The sequence below is a fragment of the Cherax quadricarinatus genome, chromosome 64, assembly GCF_038502225.1.
Source record: "Cherax quadricarinatus isolate ZL_2023a chromosome 64, ASM3850222v1, whole genome shotgun sequence".
Lineage (NCBI taxonomy): Eukaryota > Metazoa > Arthropoda > Malacostraca > Decapoda > Parastacidae > Cherax > Cherax quadricarinatus.
In genome coordinates, this window is record NC_091355.1 from 13,854,041 (window position 1) to 13,876,540 (window position 22,500).

The 22,500-nt window shown below is 40.6% G+C and overlaps 1 protein-coding gene across 1 annotated transcript in view; it reads right to left on the reverse strand.

Moving 5' to 3' along the window:
* Nucleotides 1-22,500, reverse strand: part of LOC128700085 (uncharacterized) — a 28,200-nt gene that overhangs the window by 4,481 nt on the left and 1,219 nt on the right. The window contains exons 2-5 of the mRNA XM_070098694.1: nt 10,378-11,782; nt 3,528-3,578; nt 1,835-1,875; nt 378-523 (exon numbers count right to left, since the gene is read on the reverse strand). Of these exons, the coding sequence (XP_069954795.1) occupies nt 378-523; nt 1,835-1,875; nt 3,528-3,578; nt 10,378-11,142 (1,003 nt within the window). The 5' untranslated portion in view covers nt 11,143-11,782. The remainder of the gene's footprint in view (nt 1-377; nt 524-1,834; nt 1,876-3,527; nt 3,579-10,377; nt 11,783-22,500) is intronic.

Genomic DNA, 22,500 nt, shown 5'->3' on the forward strand with positions numbered 1-22,500 from the left:
GTTTTTAAAATTTAATATCTGGTACTACGTCCAGTGGTGCTTGACTATCACCCATTGTAGACTCTAATCCTTGTTTGTGCTCTCACAGGATGAACGTCTTGTGTACACTAATTAGCCATTCTGTCAGCACAAAGTGTGTTGTTACAAGTGATATACTGTGACATTCCGTCCTTCTAATCAGAATATTACGGTGGCATAGACTGTGAACCTGGAATGACACAGCAATTTTGTGACTTGGTAGGGTTTGATCTGCTCGGAGGGCCCTGTTGACGTTTATAAAGTCTATGGCCTTTATTAGTGTTTTAGTGTTATTTTTGTTAATTACGGTGACAACATGATGTAAGAAATCAATTTAGGATGTTCTATAGATAATATACCTGTGACCAGTATCGACAGTTTTTCTCTATTCACAACAAGGCATTGCTTTTCTGTTGATTGCCTTTTCAACCAGGCTGTTGCTGACTGAGGCTCACTGGCCCCAGAGTCATCACAGCCTGATCTGGCACTTGGCACTGGTGATAATCTGTTTGGATCATCACCATTGTCTAAGAGAAACTTTTGCCCATATTTCGGGCCAATTTGGTCCATTAACTAGTCATACAGACGTGCGAAGGGAAGGGGGCCAGAATATATACGAGAGGGGGGCGGGACCTCCTCTCGTTACACTACTCTTTGCCCTGCTCCCCGCTCCCCCTCATGTATATTCTGGTTCCCTTCCCTTCGCTGGGCTCTTCACCCCCTGAGGCAGCTTCATCTGTCTTTATGTTAATCAGCATAGGGCCAGGCATCGTAGCGTAAGGCGATGCATTTTTGTTTCTATTGATCCGACTGCGGCAGCAGCAGCGTCATGGTGCTCTCGCCTATATCTGCCAGCTTCCATGTGTGCATCCCCGCCACGCACGCACATTATCCCTGCCACGCACGCACATTATCCCCGCCACGCACGCACACACAAGATACCCTAGACGTGAGGTGCCAATGAACTAAGAAGACAATCCAGTATTCACTCTAAATGAACTGCTCATTTCAAGAATGAACAATGCAGTCTTCCCTAGGAAGGAGTCGTCACTACTGAAAGTGGAGATGTTTTTGTAAAGGCAGGGAGAAACAACGGAATACCTACATACAGATGTGATAATGTATGCATGAAAAAAAACCACCAAGGGAATAGTGAAATGCTGAAGGGAGAGGAATTTGAACAGGGAAATACAAACTAAACGTCTGTTAATTTTTTCAGGAGTGATAAACTTAGCATTCTACGTAGCTTGTTTGAGAGTTCTTTATTAATTTCTTCACGGCCAGGTCGCTAGAGCGGTGGCTACCATACAGGAGGAACACTGCAGCAGGCCTACTGGCCCATACTAGGCAGGTTCTTCTCAAACCTAAACCCACTAACAAAAATATTAGCCCAACCCATTTTCAGTGTTACCCAATGAATAAGCGTTGATATCCCTATTAACTCCTGTGTAAGTCCCACGTTGTTCACGTTCCTATACTATGGAAACAATGCGACGTCTTCCTAAAATATTACGAAACATCCTGAGTCATTAATGAAGATAAAGCGCAAGTTGAAGACTAAGTTTTAGTGGAGAAATATTTCTTTGTAGTACTTTATCAAGCGATGATAATACTGCAAAACTCTCAACAGGGCAAAAAAAAAAAAAACACACACAGCTTTAAGAAGAGGTATGATAAAGCTCAAGGAGCAGGGAGAGTGACCTAGTAGCAACCAATGAAGAGGCTGGGCCAGGAGTTGTGAATCGACCCCTGTAACCACAATTAGGCGAGTACACGCACACATACAAGCATGCTACTTCAATTTAAAAGTACTTACCCTACAGTGTTGGGAAGACTGTTACTGTCATACAACGAGTCCTGCAACAAGAGAGTTATTATTTTTGATACACAGTAAGTTCTCAGATAATATAAGTAAAGTTTTAATGTTCGTGTTAGAGTTAGTAGTTTTAATCTGGTATCTATATCAAGTTATGGTCGTCACCTTCCAGACCACCAACACTTAACTAACATATCCTGTAACAGTTCTTCTCAGTAGCTTCGCTACCACACACCTATTTGTGTCGATTCAGAAAATCGACAAGTTGATAAATGAGACACTGTTGTGGAAAATACTGCATATATTTTCCAGAAATTCAGTATTTATATGTAAATAGATGGCCATACTGTATTTAATAATATTTATGTCATAGAAAACGGAAAGCCTGCGTCTGCGCAGATGAGATTCGCCATCTTGGTTTTGAATTTTGCACAAACGTTGGTGTAATGGGAAGAATTTTTCGTGCTATAGAGGTTAAAATTGTGTTGACACTTCTCAAATAGGAGGCGAAATTGGTGGATGTGCATTCCTGCATAACTTGAGATATCAGACGACTGGACAAGACAGCTCCAGGAACCTCAGATAAGCTCTCTAGATTTGTGTGTAATTCTGGCCAGCATTATTTTCATAGATTTAGTTAGAGTGAGGTTTTCTGAGTATGATACACATTAATCTCCAGTCAAATTGGTGAGTGATATTAAGATATATTTTCCTTCTGTTATGTAATTGTGTATATATATAACCATTTATTATTTTTAATATACAGTCCACAAATTTATATATTTACCAGTATTCCTGGTGTATGTATATTTCATTTAATTAATAGGTCCAGAGCAACTTGTGGATATGACAGTGGTAGGTATCGAAGGGGGACATTTTTGTGACCTAGGTGTCCCAAATTCCTACTTGTCTAACTGATAAATAATAATCATCATTGTTATTTACTGTTATGTATATAATGATACATACAGATAAATGCAATTTTCCACAACTGTGCAACATTTGAGTATCTTTATTCTAGAAACGTTCCGCCAGCCAGTGGCTTCTCCAGCTCAATGTGGACTGAAGAAACCACTGGCTAGAGAAACATTTCCAGAATAAAAACACCCAAGTGTTGTACAAGTGTCTCAGACACCCATTATCCTGCTGCTACGTCATTCATCGTAACTGCTCATAACATCACATCTCTTCAAATATTATTGTGTAAAACGCTTTGGCTGCGTCTCGTTCCGCCAGGTGTAACGTATGACCCATTGTTGTAGCTTCTTGGTCTGTGGTAGTCTGGTACTCCTTACACTTGTGGCCCGTTTTAGCAACAAATTCACACTCTCCTTCCTTCTACAGTATGTAAATTCACTCAGTTTATTATAGTCAATTTGCACTCCAAATTAATGTGTCCTCTTGCATCATGTACAGGACAAGTAGCTTCTCCAGCTATTAGTCTGTCACTTTTTATTCATTCATGCATGTGGTACGTGCATTTCCTTCCTTCTGTCTCATTCTTAGAGAATAAAAAAGAGAAAGCAGACAGAAAGGGGAAAGCTGGAGAGAAAAAATACATGAAAAGAGGAAAAATATTATTCTTATGGAGAGAAGGATGGGAACTGGGATGAGATAGGAAGAGAACACGAGAGAAAGTCATTAAGAGAAGAAATAGAAAACTATCAAAAGAAGAAAACCTTTTTGTACTTACTCTTAGATTCGCTTTCCTGAATTTCTCAATATCGAAACCCTCGATCACCATCTGCAGGAGAGACAAAAGTCAGAAAATTTTGCTAAAGTAAACAAAATAATCAGCTGAGAAAAGTTATGGTGATAAGATGCGGAAAAAAGACACTGATGTCGAGTTCATGATTATTAGAGGAAACATTTGGCCACGATTGGCTTCATTAGGACTAAAGCCACTCGTGGCGAAACATTTCCTTTAATACATGTCCTAAACTGTACATAAGTATCTTTTTCCCACAACACAGTCAGCGCCTTTAGATGCAAAATCAGTCGTTTCACCTTTAAGATAAATAACATCTTAAACGAATTCTAAATGTTGTTATTTTACTGATTATAGATATAATTTTTGGTAGTATATCTATATATTTTAGATGTGAGGATATCAGATACACAAGCTTCTATAATGAGGCGAAATTGGTCACTCAAGAGCATTATAAAAACTAAGTCAAGTCGGAAAGATTAGAGACTGGTCGATTTAGAATTTTCTGATTTCCTGGAAGAATCTTTACTGCCTCTTTCTGGGTAAATGTCACAAAAACTCCGAGGCTCTCTCGCCTGAGGCTTTACCATGAACGTTCAGTTATGTATAAACTAGACTGTAAACATATGTTAGTTTGTTATACTACGGTCGGTCTTTTGCATGTGGATTTTTGATATGCAGACGGTTTAGAAAACCGACAAGTTGAAGAATGAGACACTTGTGCAACATCTGGGAATCTTTATTATAGATATGCTTCGCCATACAGTGACTTCATTACGGAGAAGAACTGTGGAGGAGCTTGAGGTAAAAGTAACACTTTTCTCAAGACTGATGGACTGAACATATCGACTCCAGGCTGAAGGACTGATTATCTCAAACTCTTGCTCATCTTCCATCGGACTGAAGAAGCTACTAGCTGCTGAAACTTTCCTGTAATAAAAAGTCCCAAATGTTGCACAAGTGTCTCATTCTTCAGGATTTTAAGTGGCGCATATATCCTGTCCACTAAAATTTATGTACATTGGTAAACACTGCATGAGCGGCCATGTAAAGGTTACCGCCGCAATGGTAACAGAAAAAGAGACAGTTATACGAAATCTATTTCGTTTTGTCTGCAGAGTGGTCTCTATAAAGTAAAACCTCTTTTTGTAACCTAATAAAGATTACTGTGGGCGAAACGTTATCAGTATATGTCCCATAACTGCATTTGTATCTTCTTAGTATCACTGTGTATGCATATTTATTTCTCGTCGTATATGTTCTTGGACACTAATGAATACATCCACGATGATGCTTGGTTTATTTTAAGCTCCACATACTACTAGTCTTATTCAGGCTGAGAGCAGCTAAGAATACTTTAATCTTTAAACAGGGATTAAACTCAAGTACATATACACACCTCTTTGTATATACCTGTGATATATGGCATAAACCTTGGTAATAAATACCGACAAGTTGGTTTAGAAAGACACGTAAGCAAACACTAAACCACCTGTGATATATACACACATGTCTGCGGCACAAGTTTAAGTATGAACTTGACCAGAGTTCTTTGTCAGATGGCTAAAACTCTTAATATATAAATGATAAAGTTTTTCTTAGCAGTGTGATTTAGGGACGATTTTAATGTGTAATATATTTCACTGCAACGGAAAGGTTTGAACCGAAGAGTCTCTAAATCGTTTACTCAAGAGTCCTTTCACCTGGTCACTACTGCTAGGTGAAGGTTCGTAGACCAACTGACATGTGCAGCTACTCTGCTCGATTTTATATAAATCATTCATCTTCTGATTGGCTTCACAATTTAAGGTACTGTAAAAACCATACTTGCATTGTTATTGATTATAGTTATAAATTTAACTATATACACAGGTGTTGCATCAGTAAGCCACATCAATGTCCATTCTTTAACAAATCTGTTAATAGTTTTCCATAGCAAGCAGGCACGAAGCATTTATGATTTTCTTTTTTATTTTATTTAGTAACACATTGGCCGTTTCCCACCCAGGCAGGGTGACCCAGAAAATAAGAAACACTTTCATCATTCACTGTCTTGCTAGAGGCGCGCCTGCACTAGTCATAAAACTGCAACTTATCAACGCTTTTATAAGGTGTCTTAAGTTCTATGAAGTTACTACGCAAGCTGAATTTACATTCTGGAGGAGTACGTTGTAGTGGTGCTGGAGTTACTGTTTGATAGGTCATTTGCAGTGTGATGTCGTTGCCTTCTGGAAAGACAGCTATTGACTCATTGATGGTGAACTTTTATTTTTTGTGTGGGGGGGGGGGATACTCTGTTTTGTTTGGACTAAATCGATTTGTTATCCGACTCTGAAAAGCTATTTTCCTTTCGCCGACAACGGATCGTACTGTGTCGCCATTATCAGATGTTACCTCAAAGAATAAACACCAACATATCACCTTCTCCTGTGTGGACCTTGGTGGCGTGGAGAGGAGCGCGGAGGTGGTTTACGAAAGGATAATCAATAAAACTGTTAAATATAAACGTTGCAGTCACTCGACGAGTTTTGGCTCTAGTGAAGGATGCACAGCGTTCAGCATCACTGATGAATGTTGCTATGTCTCTTATCTCGATCAAAAATTTCGTTTAGGCGAACGAAACCTCACATCACTCGTTACTTTCTTTTCAAGTTCTTTGTGAGCACCACCAGAAAACGTTTGTATACATAAAATTTTATATTCATGTCTACGAGGTCCATATATAGAGCGATACCTTCTCCCCTACGAACCCTTCCAGACACCATGGTAGTGGCAACACGTTCTTCGTAGACAATTTCTCATCATAGTTGTATGAAGTTCCTGCCAAGCCATGAAAGCTTGACATCACTTTTCACGGACTGGAAGAACAACAGATTCACGGACTGGAAGAACAACAGATTCACGGACTGGAAGAACAACAGATTCACGGGCTGGAAGAACAACAGATTCACGGACTGGAAGAACAACAGATTCACGGGCTGGAAGAACGATCAACCAGCCGTGGGTACATGTTCCAGCGAGCCAGTCAACTGTCAGTCATCACAACTGTGCTGCTTCATGAGGTCATTCCCTTCACCTTGTAAACTCTTGTACGTTTGAACGTGTACATGGAAGAAAAAAAGTTACTCCACTAGTCCATGTATGCATGTTCGTCTGCCCACGTATGTATAAATGTATTTTTCATTATCTATATGCAGGTGAGTTGGGACATGTCATATATCTCATACACACGCTCACACTTCAGTATCGAAGTGGAAGGGCCACTATGTTTTTGTTTTCCTTCTATTTTTCCTATTTTTTAATTTTTTCTGTTCTTCCCTTAATTACCATCCCCGTGTCATTATCATGTATCATGGTTATTAACTTTACCTTAATTTGTCGAAAGTTACGGGCAGACAATGTTCGACTCCACAATTCTCCTTTATGTAATTATTCGCAGTGTACAAATTTCAAAATCCTTATTGTGGTTGCAGTCAGGTGGACGATGGAACACACAACTGCTTCCAATATTTGTTCTAACATCTCGTGTTAATAAACATGTTATTCAAAATTTGCATCTGTTTTTCACACTTTTTCCAGAGCCAGCTTGCAGGCTCTGGAAACCTTGGGTTTAGTTTTGACTGATAATCTGTTGGTGTGATATCAGTAAGCCACATCAATGTCCCCTTTTTTTGGACAAATCATATTTATTATAGCTTCCCATAAGAAGCTAGGAATGAAACGTTTACTAAAATTCTCATACAGGTTTCTAAACTACATAAGATTTTCCAGCAGGAAAATATGCAGTTAACATGATTTGCTGTTGGTAATGTTGATCCTTGAAAATATTATTTATTATCTGGATGGAACCCAAAAACATATTTTGGGAAACACAGACGATACTACAGATATTTTCACTTGTTGGTCAAGACATGAGAAGTTGTAATTAAAACATCTGTTTACCATTGTATTCTAATTTGTTGGAAGGTTAAAAATTATTTGTTTAGAGTGTAAAAATGTTGTAATTCTGGACAAACGTTAAGGTCATCCTTTACATATCTCAGCAATATTTGATCAGCAAGTAAAATGAGTTAATTCATTTTCAAAGTATTCTATAAAAAAATTGGCTACGATTGGATCAGTGGATTTCCCACTGCGCTACCATAAGTTTGACTGTAAAAAGTATCGTTAACAAGAAATACACTTACCATAACACAGCTACACTAACTTAATAACTTTGCTTGTACTGGGTTATCTAGACTCAGGCTCAGCAAAACTTAGTTTGAAATTAACTAGACTAAAGAAATGCATGTAACAACTAACATATTTCCATTTTGTTAAGTTTAAACTATCCAGTTGTTAGAGGAACGAACTGGAGGCACCAATTATTACCTGCAAGAGTTTCCTTGTTTCCCACTAACTTCCTTCAAAGATTTAATTTATAACTTCTATCGCCTTATTTAAAACCTTCAAATTCTGAACCATGGTTAACTATAACTAGTGAAAGGTTCATAGAACTGGCTTGCGCAGATGCCCTCTGTTCAATTTTACATGGGCCATTTCCGATTTTGGTTCCAATGAATTACGTTATAAATCTTCTGGTGGTCGGTTTCAGACGTTGAACACTCGTGTATCCTACTTGAAAGAATGTTGACATTGTCACTGGAGTGTTTAGGTGCCAGTTTGCCAGCATAAATTTCGAAATGGTTCATATATATATTCCATTAAACTTCTGGAGTATGCCTCTCACTATTTTTTTCAGTCTTTAATGGTTTATTTATGTTATGAAATGGATGAAACTTTGGGAGGAGTTAGGCTTTGTAGGTGCAAATTTCACGAGTTTTCTCATACTTCATGAAAATTTATGAGGACTGACGTCCAATATAACAGACACGCGTAAATCAGCTGGCTTTAGTCACGTGGTTGCAAAACTTTAATAGATACATACTATCATAATACGTACACATTGTGGCTGGCAACCTTGAGTACCAAGCTTTAATTTTTAACAGAGTTTCTTGCCGGCGTATTGATTAATGCTATTAGCGATGTCACTGAGCAGACCCTCAGGTCATGGTTACAGGAGTCTCATACTGCTGCCTCGACTCACCAAACTTTCTGCTGGAGTGGAGCTCTAGCGCTTGGACCCATGCAATAGCATTCCTCTGGCAATCTTTTTTGCTTTATTAGTTTAATTTTATTCGTTATTCTGTATTTTAATACACTGGCTGTCTCCCACTGAGATGTGGTGACCTCTTCAAAACGGAAACGCATTCCCCATTACTCATCATTTAACAGTTGTGCTGTCAGACTAAAACAGGCATCAAATGACCCTCCGAACATCCCCACCCTCTCCTTCAGTATACAGGTGCTGTAATTCCCATCAGGTCTTAAGTACGGCTAACCAATTTCCTTTAATCCCTTCACGTTACCTAGCTCTCACTCCAACAGCACATCAATTAGCCTCGATTTAACATGCTCACACAAGTCTTCTGGATGCTCAGTTCCATTTCTGTTTACCCTCTTCCACCAGTTTATCCCAGAGTGACCTCTACAAGTCTTTCCTTACACCTCGGATTTATAAACCCTCTTAGTCATCGTATTTGTTATCCTCTCTAAATGCCCTAACCATCTCAACAATCCTTCGTCAACCCACTGTATTATGCCTTTGGTAACCCCTCTGTCTTTTAATTTCTATGCTTTGAATTCTAGGTATAATATTCACACCACACATTTCTCTCAAACATGACACTGCAACTGCTTGCAACCCGCTTCTTGCTAGAACGTTTAAAACCCGTACCTCACATTCATTTCCCTTTTCACCTCCATAGATAAGCTTTCTTTCGTGACTCGTAATGTCTCGACACTGAAATTTCCAATCTTCGCAGCTCCTTTTGCTCGTCTTTCTCTGTCTACTCTCATGCTAAACTGTCTTTATTCTCTCCTAATCTTACTTTTATTAAATTTCATGTTCCTTGCCTTCCATATATTTCCATTCTTCAAAATCTTAACACCTTTTTCGTCCTCTACATGAGATATCAAACATTTTTCGTCACACTAATACCCTTCACAACAATTTTGTTCATATTTCTCTGATCATTTATGCTTTCAGTATCTACTCCATCGCCAGCTGCTCCTATCTTCTCCAAAACACTGTTGAAACTGGCCACTCTCTTTAGGACAGCATTAGAGCTATAAACACTACTACCTCATTTCTGCTATTTCCACTGCCGTTGCCTTTACTACTACTGTTGCCGCTGTTTCTACGTCCACCACTACTACCATTCTCTTTACTGTATTGTCGTCTGACTTTGGCTCTTTCCTCATACCCAGTTGTGACTTGAGAATAGTGCAACACGGACTCCTGTGGGGTTTCGAGCTTTCATGAATACAATTAATTAATAACGATGATCCTGAGGTGGGGGGGGGGAAGAGTAGGGAAAGGAAAAAGCTTGTGTATAAGAGTAGCGTTTCTGTCTAGCAAAAAAGAGGATGAAGATACGAGCCATCGCCACTCCTTGTGCTTAATGACCCACTTGGATTTAGCACTAACATTATAATAAAAATTTTAAGATGCCGAAGTGAAAGAAAAAATAAATCGAGCGTTTATTTCTTCAAGATATATAATACTACTAAAACCAGAAGCAACACCTTCCAACTCAACCAGTTGCAAGAGTTAATCTTCTACCATGCAGCCACTAACCCATGGAGGAATCTGCCTATGATCAGTGTTTATCTTTAATATATAATTAGAAAACTAATCAAGCACACTATGGAACCCTTTATATAAGCTTCCTTTTCCCAGCAAGACAATAAATTAGGACAGTCTGAACGTAACAAAAGGAAAGAGTTCACTCACCGCTTTGTACTCCCACTCGTCCTCCTCCATCATGGAGGGTGTCTGGTCGTTTTCAGTCTCCCAGGAGAACTTGAAGGCCCTTTTGGATCCTGTTGACCCGTTGCTGCTCCCTCCGCTGCCCCCAACAGTTCCATTCGGCCCCCTGGGGCCTCGCCCTCGCACAGTATTCCTCTTTCTCATGGGCTGCAGGAGCTCCAGGTCATCTGCAGCATCCTTGCGCTGATTGCCAGCCTCTCCAAAAGTGTTCTGCCCGACGATACCCAGGGAGTCGAAAGTCTTCTCCAGTTCGTCAATGTCTTTGTCAAGAACCTCATCTTTCTCTTCATTCTTTTTGTCATCTTTTTTCCAGTTGAATAGCCTGAAGCCCTTCTTATCTGCATCTTTTCTAGAAATATCCTTGTTGCTTTTGTCCACATTATTCTTGTCATTGTTTTTCTTCTCGTCACTGAATTCGACGACGAGTTCATCAGCCTTTTCATCATCTTCCTTCTTGCGAGTGAAGCCAAATCTCGTCTTTTTCTTGGGTTCTTCCTTTTTATCCTCTTCCGTGTGGTTATTCTCCACCACCTCTTCCTTGCTCCCGCTAGCTTCAGAAACCTCCGCTAGGGTCTTCGCGAAGGTTTCACTGGCAGTGTTCTTGCTTGTGACTCGAGTGGGGTCAGGGGGAGCTACATGGTCAGTCTCCCATTGTTCACTGGTGGTGGACAAGCGATCAGCATCCTCACTGTTGCCCGGTTTAACCCCTTTGGCACTCCCGGCACCCATGGTGGCACTCCTCGCTACTTCACTCTCTTGCAACTCTTATTTTAACTTTCATTATTGCATGTTCTTTCTTTTATCAATTTATTGCTTTACACGTGAAGAACTTATATGAGAATGTCGTAGCCAATTATTCTTAAAGCAACTGACGCTCACCTTTTACAAAACTTCAGGTGATGCATTTTTGCTATTCTTTGAATTATCTGTTCTTAAAGTTGAACACTTACCCAACAACACATTAGAAACTCAAATACAGGCAAGAGACTTCACAGCACTTTTTTAAATTGGTTTATATATATATTTTTTTTGCTTCTAGCTATAAATGATTATGAAACTTTTTCCCCACTTATAAACATCACCTTATTGCATCATAATGATTATTAGATCACTTCGTACTAGTTTGTCTGACGATTAACAGACGAAGGATCGAGCTTCCACCATTCCTTGTACTGAACGAACCACAGAGGGTTTATCGCTTCACATCTTCATACGTGACGCTTCGTCTCCTGCCATTCTAAGTGAGGGTCGCCACGAGAGGTCATCAGCCCTGCTATTAGAGACAGCCTTCTCAAAATTCACCGTTTTTCGTAATGTTGAGTAATATCGATTTTAACCTCTGCCTTCACCGTACTCCGTCAGCCCCAAGCTGTGAATAAAAGATTTTTTTTATTACATATTGAGAGAGAGAGAAAGAAATTGACAAGGTGGATAGGGACAAAGTTTTCGAGATGGGACACAGCAACAAGTGGTCACAACTGGAAGTTGAAAACTCAGATGAGTCACAGGGATGTTAGAAAGTATTTCTTCAAAGTTGTCAGGAAGTGGAACAATCTGAAGATTGAGACACTTATGCAACACATGGGAATCTTTATTCAGGAAGCGTTTCGCCACACAGTGGCTTCATCAGTCCAATACAAAGGAGAAAGGTGTAAGGAGAGGAGGAGTTTGAGGTAATCAGTCCCTCAGCCTGGAGTCGATGTGTTCAGTCCATCAATCTTGTAGAATGTACGAAACGTTTCATGAATAAAGATTCCCATATGTTGCATAAGTGTCTCAATCTTCAACTTGTCGATTTTTCAAACCATTCATCACAATCTGAAGACTGATGTAGTGGAGGCAGGATCCATGATTAGCTTTAAGAAGAGGTTCGATAAAGCTCATGGAGCAGGGAGAGAGTGGACCTAGTAGCGAGGGGAGGGCCCAGGAGCTGTGAATCGACCCCTGCAACCACAAATAGGTGACTGTACAAACACACGCACACACAGCTTGGGAATAGTGTATCAGGTCTTTATATTGGATTTTATATTCCTCAAACACAGACATTTTAGCGTCCGGAGCTGTAAATAAGCACTCTGAAACAGCCCAGGAGCTGCAACTCTACCACATCAGTCACTGCTAAAAAACGAGATCAAACAAATGATCCATTATGACGTGTTTTAGGGGTCAGAGAATTGCAAATCAAAAAACCCTGAAGAGATCCAAGAGCTGCAGTTCAGCCCTGTCGCTAATCACTTTGAAAGAACAAACTCGCACAATACCGTGACTGGAACAATACACAAATAACCCGCACATAGGAGAGAGGAGCTTATGACGACGTTTCGGTCCGACTTTGACCTCTGAAATTTGGAGTAAATTGGGTACGGGGTTTAGCAGGTATCATCGAGTCCCTATGATGCTTATTGGCGTTTTGTTTTTTTGCACATTTTCATTCAATGTGTACAATATGCATCTTTAAACTTTCGGCTGTTGCACCAGACACAAGGGTGACAGGTAGTAGGCGATGCAACCAAGTGACGGGTAGTGATAGGTGATGCAACCAAGGCATAGAAATGATTGCAAAATCATCCCAGTGTAGCCTCCATGGTTACCTTCAAGCTTTTAACACTGTTATATCTTTAATAATAAGGATTTTGGTTGCTAATAGTTTGTGTACGTACCAATTTTAAATTTCCGTTACTGCATTTAAAATGAAAATTGAATCAAAATATTTTATAAGAAATTTAATATATATTATAATCATAACTACGCGTTAAACCCATAAGGGTCATACATCTCTGCTGTATCCGTTGTTTTTAGTGAGTGTGGGATTACACCCGTGTCTATGCTCCCTCTCCATAGCATATTTAAGGCACGAAAAAGGTGTTTCTTGCAGTTCTTAATGAACACTGAGTTCCAAGAGTGCGAGCATGGGGCCGAGCGCATGGACATGTTGTCAACTGGCCTTTTCAAAGTCCAGTAGAGTTAGGATTAATGTCAGAGATCTGGCATACATTGACAAGGTTTTGAGGTTCATTCATATAAAAAATAATTTGGATTGTCGACCTTTAGGCTGATTATGGTTTACTAAACACATTCGTACTGAGACTTCAGTTTCTTACTCATTTCTTTGTTGTCATCTGTATACGTTCCACCTTGTCTGAGCAGGAGCCCGATACTAGATGTGGTTTTTGCTTTGTTTTCGACATATGAAAAGGAAAATTTCTATTTCTATTTCACCAACTGCTTTTAGTTACTCCTGTCGCTCCTGGATCCTGCATGAATCATTTAAGTTAAATTTAACCTCAATATTTTCCACTTCCCTGGTCAGTGCTTCCTTTCATCTTTCAGATAATCTAGAGTTCTTGAGGAGCTCACTGATTTTTCGCCTTCTCCTGCAGAGGGAGTCTCTCCCTCTCTCTCTCTCTCTAGTTTACTTCTCTTCTCTTTTCACAGGGGAATATGCCTTGAGCATACTTCAGCTGCCAAGAAGTTGATCTTTTCAAAATACTGGTTTGGATTCATGTTATTTAAAATATCTTCCCAACATGCTTTACCTGATCTCAGTTGATGTTTTTGTTGAAGTTAAGTTTGGTGAAGGGACCCTCGTAGCTGTGTGCACTTTGCTAGTCAGGATCCATGTGCATGTAAATCTGGACTTCGCTCAGATTGTGAACCGAATTAGTTGTTTTTGATATTATATTTCTTACAAGGTATTCATTATTTGTAAAAATAAGGTCAAGTGTGTTTTCCAGTCTTGTTGGCTCCATTATTTGCTGGCTTAGGGTGTATTTATTGCAGAGATTCAGCAACTCATGTGTGTGTGACTTTTCATCTGCACTGCCTCCAGAGATTGTCTCTATTTCATTATTTGCTACATTCTTCCATTTTGTATATCTTAGATTGAAATCAGCAAGCAGCAAGATGTCTGGGACTGGGGTTGGAAGGTTTTCCAGACAGTAATCAATTTTCAATAACTGTTCCTTGAACTGTTGGGAAGTTGCATCTGGTGGCTTATATTCAAGCACAATGACTAAATTTTGGTTCTCGATCTTTATTGTTAGAAATTCAATTACATCATTTGTGGTGTTAAGCATCTCCGTGCAAATGAGCGACTCTGACATACAGGCCAACTCCCCCTTGTTGCCTGTTCTTTCTGTTGCATCTATGCAAGATGTTATCCATATTTCGCTGTCAAAGTGGTCTTTTGAGTGGGGTCTGTGAATGCTGCAGACACTGCATTTGACTCCTCTAGAAGTCCACTGATGAAAGGTATTTTGTTAGTGGTGGATAGCTTGAGGCTCTGTATATTCGCAAATACAAATGAAGTCGTCTGTGTGTTTGTTGGGGGATTTTGTTGTTGGCATCAGTAGTTGTGGTTCTGGAGGGTCGGGGAGAGTCGCTGGCTGTGCCTCCAGTCCAGCAAGGCTCCAAGATGATGGACTATTTTGGTTATTTCTTTCCATTTTCGTTTCCTGCCACTAAAAAAAATCACTTGGAGTGGGAAATAAATGTGACTGCTGTAAATATTTTGGAATGCTAATGGGACCTGTGGGTTAGAGGTGACGCTCAGCGACCCATAACACATCTTCATTTACTGAGGTGTTATAGATCATGCATTTTGAAATATAAGAATACATATTTTTCGGATATTGGAGTTGTATGTATATGTGACATATTCTTGCACATGCGGGTTTACAGTGGAAAAATTAGATAAGCTTCGTCTTTGTCTCGGAGTGGCAGTTAGGGCGTCGTTAGAGGTTAGGTAAGGTAAAGTTTGTCAGGAAACAAGACAGTGTTTTCTGACGCGGTCTTAGTCATATGATGACCCGCAGCTGGAACTTATGGTCATCTGACCGAGGCCTTCAGCTGGCTCACCCCTTCCCCTTAAAAATTATAACTATTCTTACATTGTTAAGATCTTTACTCTCGAAAGCTATATGACACTTACGGGTTTAGAGCGTAGTTATATTTATAAAAATAATTTAGCCAGTGCACTGAACGTCTCATTAACTCTTGCATTTCGAATAATTTCTCTATTATCTTAATATGTAATTTAAAAAAATACTATAATTGTTACCTGTAAAATGCTAGTGCAAAAATCCTCTCCATAATTTTACCGTAACATTGAATGTTGTATCTAGGAAGCGGGAGCGGGATAGGTTAAAGCTTGTCAGTATACACGATAAAAATGATGCATTTGTGTCCCGGGATGACCAGAGAGCAGCGACCCCTTGCTGCTACACATACTGCTTTAACATACTGTGATAATATTCCCTGTAGACACGAAATTAACAAAATTACATGTAGTTTTTCCTCTTTACTGCAACAGGTGCGTGCCTAGAGGTCCCCAGGCACACTGGTGTGTGTGTGTGTGCCTATAAGTGGTTGCAGGGGTCGAGTCTCAGCTCTTAGCCCCGCCTCTTCGCTGCCTTTACAACTCCATTGTTCAGGTCGTTCCATATCCTGACCACTCTAAATCTGAAGAAATACTTCCTAACATCCCCGTGACTGCTCCCTGTTTTCTGGTTCCAGCTGCGAGCGCACGTAGCATGAGATGCGAGGAGCAGTAATACAGGCTAACTTGTAACGCACTTAAAATTTAAAACATAAGATGGACATGATTACAATGTGTATGATGGCAATAAACATGGCATATAAATACAGTCGACCCTCAACTAACGGCAGCATTAAGTAACGACAATTTCGCCTAACAGCGCTTTTTGCTGTAAAAAAATGCCTTAACCAATGGCGAAAAACTTAACCAGCGACGTTTGTCTGGAACATGTCGATGTGCCCGGAGCACAGCCTGAGCGGGCCCAGCCACTCCAAGAGTGCCTTTGTTTACAAGCTGTTGCGGTCGGTTTCCACGTGTGCCCCCCATATATTTTGGATTATTCCACTATTTGTAACTGCTAAATAAGCCACCATAGGTTCCAAGAAAGCTTCTAATGCCAAGCCTGTGTTTAAAAAGGTGAGAATTACGATGGAAATGTACATGTACAATGACACTCTTTTGTCCCATTTTAGGGAAATCCTAAGGGCACGTGAGAAACAGAGCTCTCTGGGCAGCTATTTTGTGTGACAGGGGTCCAGTGACTCTCAAGCAGATCCTAGTGGCATTAAAATACCAAGGAGGGAGGTAACCCCACCAAAGGACTTGGTACCTGAAGTCCTTCTGGAAGGGGATTCTCCTTCCAAGCAATAGACAATTCTGAATTTCCCCTGCTTCTGGCATATCACTCATCAACAACTCCACAATAAGGTAAGTGGCATTTAATTATTGTTATTTTGCATGCCCCATTCCTTTCCATATAAGGAAATGTATATTTCATGTAATTTTTTTTTTTTTCAAACTTTAGGGTGTCAGGAACGGATTAATTCTATTTCCATTATTTCTTATGGGGAAAATTAACTCGACCAACGGCAAGCCCTCTGGAACGGATTAATGCCATTGGTTGAGGGTCCACTGTACTGAAAGTTTACTGATGGAGTCCAATGAATATCCTCGGATTACTTTGTCAGGAAAGACAACGACTAATCCGATTCCATCTGTGAATTTGGAACAGTGGCGCAAATCGCGTTAGCGTGAGACTGTCACAAAGTGTACAAGGAAAACTGATATGTTGGCCTTCGAGCAGTAAAGGGAGTGGGGGAGCAAACTTAAATCGCTGGAACCTGGCAAGGGGGGAGGGGGGTAAGAATATAATGTGACACAAAAATAAAGGCGAGGTAAATTAGGAAATGTTGCTAGAGCTCGGAAGCGGAAATTAAAAGGTCATAACAGAATCATCATACTTATAACCATGATTATTGTGTACGAGGCTCGTGAAGGTCGTGAAAACTAACAAAGTAACGAAGGCAATGGGAATCATGTCGATCCTGTAAAGGGATGTTTGCTTCTATATATTGACTCTCGACTAAGAAAGAATAAGGCTCCGACAGATAAAAGTAATCCCCGAAGATGATGGACTATTTTGGTTATTTCTTTCCATTTTCGTTTTTCCTTTCCTGCCACTAAAAAAATTTACTTGTCTTGGATCCGAAGAGTAGCCGTGGAGACTGAGGAATATAGTGCCAGTAGTCCAGTTGGGACAGAATACGGCTGTTTGATATCTGAAGGGTTGCTGTCACCTCCAAGTATAATGGATTTAAGTTTTTGTTAGATGCAGGCGAGCAAGATGGCTTTTTAGCGAGGTGATGCAGGTCTACCATGATATTCGACAATCAAATCTAAGGCTTCGAAATTTTAACGTGATACATACTGGAAGAGCGGAGCCACACAAGTATCAAATGAGTTGTGGGGTGTTAGGGGTCTCTTTAGAAGGTTTTAAAAGGAATTTTTAAAACTGAACAAAAACGAGAAATTCCTCGGCTGGTTATGAAGCTTATAGCTTCAAGTCAGTAGTCTGAGCCCGCACAAGCGATGACATGAATTATCAACCTATAATGATTATCAGATATTTGCGTGGAGGGGACAGGGAAGTATTACTACTACTACTACTACTACTACTAATAATAATCATTATTATTACATACACGGGGAAGGGAGAGTTGAACGAGTAAGGAGTCATACATGGGGGAATAGGAGGTATTCTGGTTGGATCCAAGGAAGGGAAGTACAGGTCCAGTTCCTTAAATCAAAAGACCCTTCACTGACTTCAAGGAACCTCTCTTAAGGTGAAGTCCATTAATAGCTAAATGGAATACATTAGTACAAAGGACACAATCTTGCAGTTTGTCTTGGTAATAAGGAGAGGTACTTCCAGGTCTCCAAGTACCATAAGAGACGCTCATTGACTCGGTGCTCAAATTTACAAATAGTGCTGGTAAGATCCTTGGGTCTAGAGTTAGGCGGATCTGGCCCTGAGGTGCCTTTACCAAACAGGACAAATGCAATTTCCACTGGAAAGATAAAATACCTTCGGACCATAACCAGCTGCTGAACTGTAATACAAATGTTGTGGTATGCAAGTTATGAAGTTCCTGGCTGTGTATTTCAGCACGCTCAGCTGCCACAGGTCGTGACTCAAACTGTGTTGGATGTTTGTTCTCCAAGAGAAATGGGGAGCACTGTGAGGTTCATCGATATCAGATCTGAAGTTCAGTAGAACGGACTCCCACTTGTGTTTGAACTCAAGGATATCAGGGGACGGGGTAAAGGCCTAGTACAAACAGGAACAAAATTTGCCAAATTATTTTGGGAAATTTCATCAAGGTCTGCCACTTTCGCCCAAAATTTTAAGGACTGATGAAGGGTCAGGTGTATTTGTCTGCTAACTTTAGTACTTTTTTCTAGGCTGTACAGATTGAAATGGAGTGGCTTGTAGTGGATACAAACTTGCCAGCAAGAGTCCTGTTGCTTGAAGTACGTGCGCTCTCATTTGTTTGTAGGCTAGGACGCAGTCCATGATGTGATTATAATGTTAGTGGCCTCGAGCCATGAGCTTTAGTCAACAGTATGAGCGCTTTCGGGAGACCTCCCGGATACATTTCTAAAAACGGTTTTGTCTCACTTTCGAGGGTTGGCGAGAGCAGCTGCAGACAAGACCGTTGATGAGGACGTGTAATAGCTCATCTGTAGGTGCATGACAAGGAGGATCATAATGAAGTTATGAAGACTTTAATTTGCACTGATGAGCTGCCACTGCCTAACGAATTCTAAGGCTTTGGAAAAAAGTATACAGAGAGATCGATACACGAGAGGTTATGGGCTCTCAGATCTTGATGCGTCAGAATACCACTGTTCAAGATAAGCAGACAGGATAGGGGGAAGGGGCAGAAAAGGCTGCAAATGACTTTTGCCGGAGTCATAATATGATCAATTGTCAGTGCAAATAAAGAAGTTAAAATCACCTTATAAAAGAAGTAAGGGAGGTAAGGATGAGAGCCGAGATTGCACGGTCGTAAAGAGTTACAAATTGCAGATCGTGTAACAATTGTCTAAATATGCGTTGACTTCGACACGAAGAGTAGCAGCAATAAAAATGTTAGAGTACAGAATATCATTGTCCTCCATCGAAGACATTGCAGGACTCCAAGCTGACATCAACCAAATCTTTAAATGGGCCGCAGAAAACAATATGATGTTCATTGAAGAGAAATTTCAGCTAATCAGATAAGGAAAACTTGAGGAAATTTAAACTATCGGAATAAATACAAATTCTAACCACACAATAGAGAAAAACTAATGTGAAGGACCTGGGAATGATAATGTCAGAGGATCTCACCTTCCAAGATAATACAATGTATCTACCTTATCTGCTAGAAAAGTAATAGGAAAGATAATGAGAACCTTCAAAACTAGGGACGCCAACCTCACGATTCTCTTCAAATCGCTCGTTCTCTCTAGGCTGGAATACTGTTGTACACTAACTGCCCCCTTCAAGACAGGCGAAACTGCTGACCTAGAGAATGTACAGAGAACCTTCACGGCGCACACAAATACGATAAAACACCTAAATTACTGGGAACGACTGAAGTCCCTTTATTTGTATTCCCTAGAACGCAAGCGAGAAAGATACATGATAATGTACACTTGGAAAATCCTAAAGGGATTAGTACCAAACTTGAACACGAAAATCACTCCCTACGATAGCAAAAGACTCGGCAGGAGTTTACCTGGAGTGGGTTTCGGGGGTCAACGCCCCCGCGGCCCGGTCTGAGACCAGGCCTCATTTACACTACAGTTATAAAACTGCAACATTAACACTCTTCCTTCAGAGTATAGACACTGCATTTCCCATCTCCAGGACTCAGGTCCGGCCTGCCGGTTTCCCTGAATCCCTTCATAAATGTTACTTTGCTCACAAGATTGTTCAACTGCCTCCCAACATACATAAGGGGAATTACCAATAGACCCCTGTTTGTCTTCAAGAAGACACTGGAGAGGCACCTAAATTATTACAGTCAAAAAGAAGCGTTAAACACAAGCACCTAAAGTCAGTACTTGATCAGTCGGGCTGTGGTTCGCACGTCGTTTTATGTGCGGCCAGCAGTAACAACCTGGTTGATCAGGTCCTGATCCACCACGAGGCCTGGTCACAGATCGGGCGGCGGGGACGTTGATCCCCGAAACCTTCTTCAGGTATACAAAGAGTGAGCTTTCATTGCACGATTCATCTGGACGGAGATCTGGTGAATGTAACAAACTATAGGGAATCCAACATTACGTTTATTCTCAAGATACAAAACACACATTGGGAAAACTGGGAAGCCAACACATGCAATTCTCTTCGACTCTCCTGTATTCTTTAAATATTCCATTGTAAAGCTGATATTACTTAATAGTAATACAGTGTTAAATATAAGCAAATAGTTTTAGGCAGGAATGGTCGGTACAGTAGATGTAAGATGGTAGAGGCATTTGAGTGATAAGAGATTTGCAGTTGGTGGTGTAGGCATTTCGAGTAGTAATAGGATAAACATGAAGGAACCGGTGAAACATCGGCATTATGAGTGGTATATCACCAGGCCGATGGAATGACTGGGTTGTAGTGAGAGTTGTGAGGTATGCTTGTGTTTTGATTTGGATGAAGGCCCTGGAGTGTTCCTCGTTTGAAGGCGGGTTTATCGAGATCCATTTTTGGCCGTCTCAAAGATCTGCAGTTATGTCCTCCAGAGTCTCCACTCGTGTGAAGGTGGCACGGGGAGTAATTATTATAATCAAATAAAGCGCTAAACGGTAAGGGGAGTAATACGTGGGACGGGTAAGGGTAGTGGGTTGATAGGGTACTTTCATGACAGCTCTTCAACGGCAGAGAAGATTAAGAGGATTAGACGGCTCAAGGGATGTAGGCGGATGTAAAGGCAAGTACAATTTATTGTGTTCGGGAAGATTTAAGTAAATAATTCTTCTGTGGCAATTCAATAAAATGTTAGATATTGGGTTGAAGGATGTTTGAGAGGGGACGATGGTGCTGGTGTGTGGCCCAATGGTAGTAGCTTGTGGGTGTCTTTGGGGTTGGGTAAAAGTGTCGAAGGGACAGTCAAAGCGGATTAGGTTGGTTGTGGAGCAGTAACTATGCCAAGTGCTGAAGCTGGATACTTCATTGCTATGAACTACACAAGGGATGGAGTGAAAGCATAGGAAAACACTACTGGGCGTTGGGCGTGCGGGGAGACTCTGGAGGAGATGCGAGGTCATCTACCCTGCTACTAAAACTGGGGAAACTGCCAGATACGACAAACATTCCATCTTTCTCAAACCGGAGATTTCAGTTTCCCGAGGAAAAAATGGGGCACCAGCGAGAATAAGAGATGAAAATCCTTACAGTTAAGGCGGGAAGGATGGTTTTAGCAATGTGGATTATTGTGCTTTATGGCTCCACAGATTGGGCATTCCACTGAAGATCTGCAGTGTTTTGCTCTTAGGACAGAGCCAGTATCTGCGGCATTGTTATAGGGATGTTTTGAACTTCCTCACCGACAACCACTGACTCCCATGTATACTGGAGGAGAGGAGATATTTGGAGATGCTAAAATTTTAATATTTTATGGCTAGGGCACACGCTGTGAAATTTGGCTGCATGATCGCGTGAGAGATGACAGTTCCTCTGCATGAATTTAGAATGTAATATCGGTGGACTGTCACTGGAATTCTCTTGATAGTGTACATAAGCATTATGTGCCTGGCTTAGAATGCACTGTTGACTGACAATGCACATCCTTCTTTCGAGAGGACTGCAGTACAAGTCTTAGTATACGTGAAAAATGAGTAGTGCTAGTGTAGGAGTTTAATTCATTTAGGTATGTCTCGGGGTTAGTTGGCTGTAACAAGAATCATATTCATTGTTGTGTTTGGAAAGTTTGTTAGTCCGAGAGGTTTCCAGGATGTATTGTTCTTGCTCCTAGATCGGGGTATGCGTTCAGTACCAGTTTCGTTTTGTCTATTGTCTTTCAGTAGACTTTTGTGAGCTACAATGTCTTTTGAAAGCTTGCTTCACTCTCCATCGATTTTTAATGCAGTTTTTGAAGGTTTAAAGTTACGATACAGGGCTTTGGAAATTTATCCGAGCCTTTCCAGGAGGATGGGAATGGACAACTGCCCTTCAGAGAGATGAAAATCACAGGTCTCTATAACAACCAAGTGAAGCCTAACTTAAACTT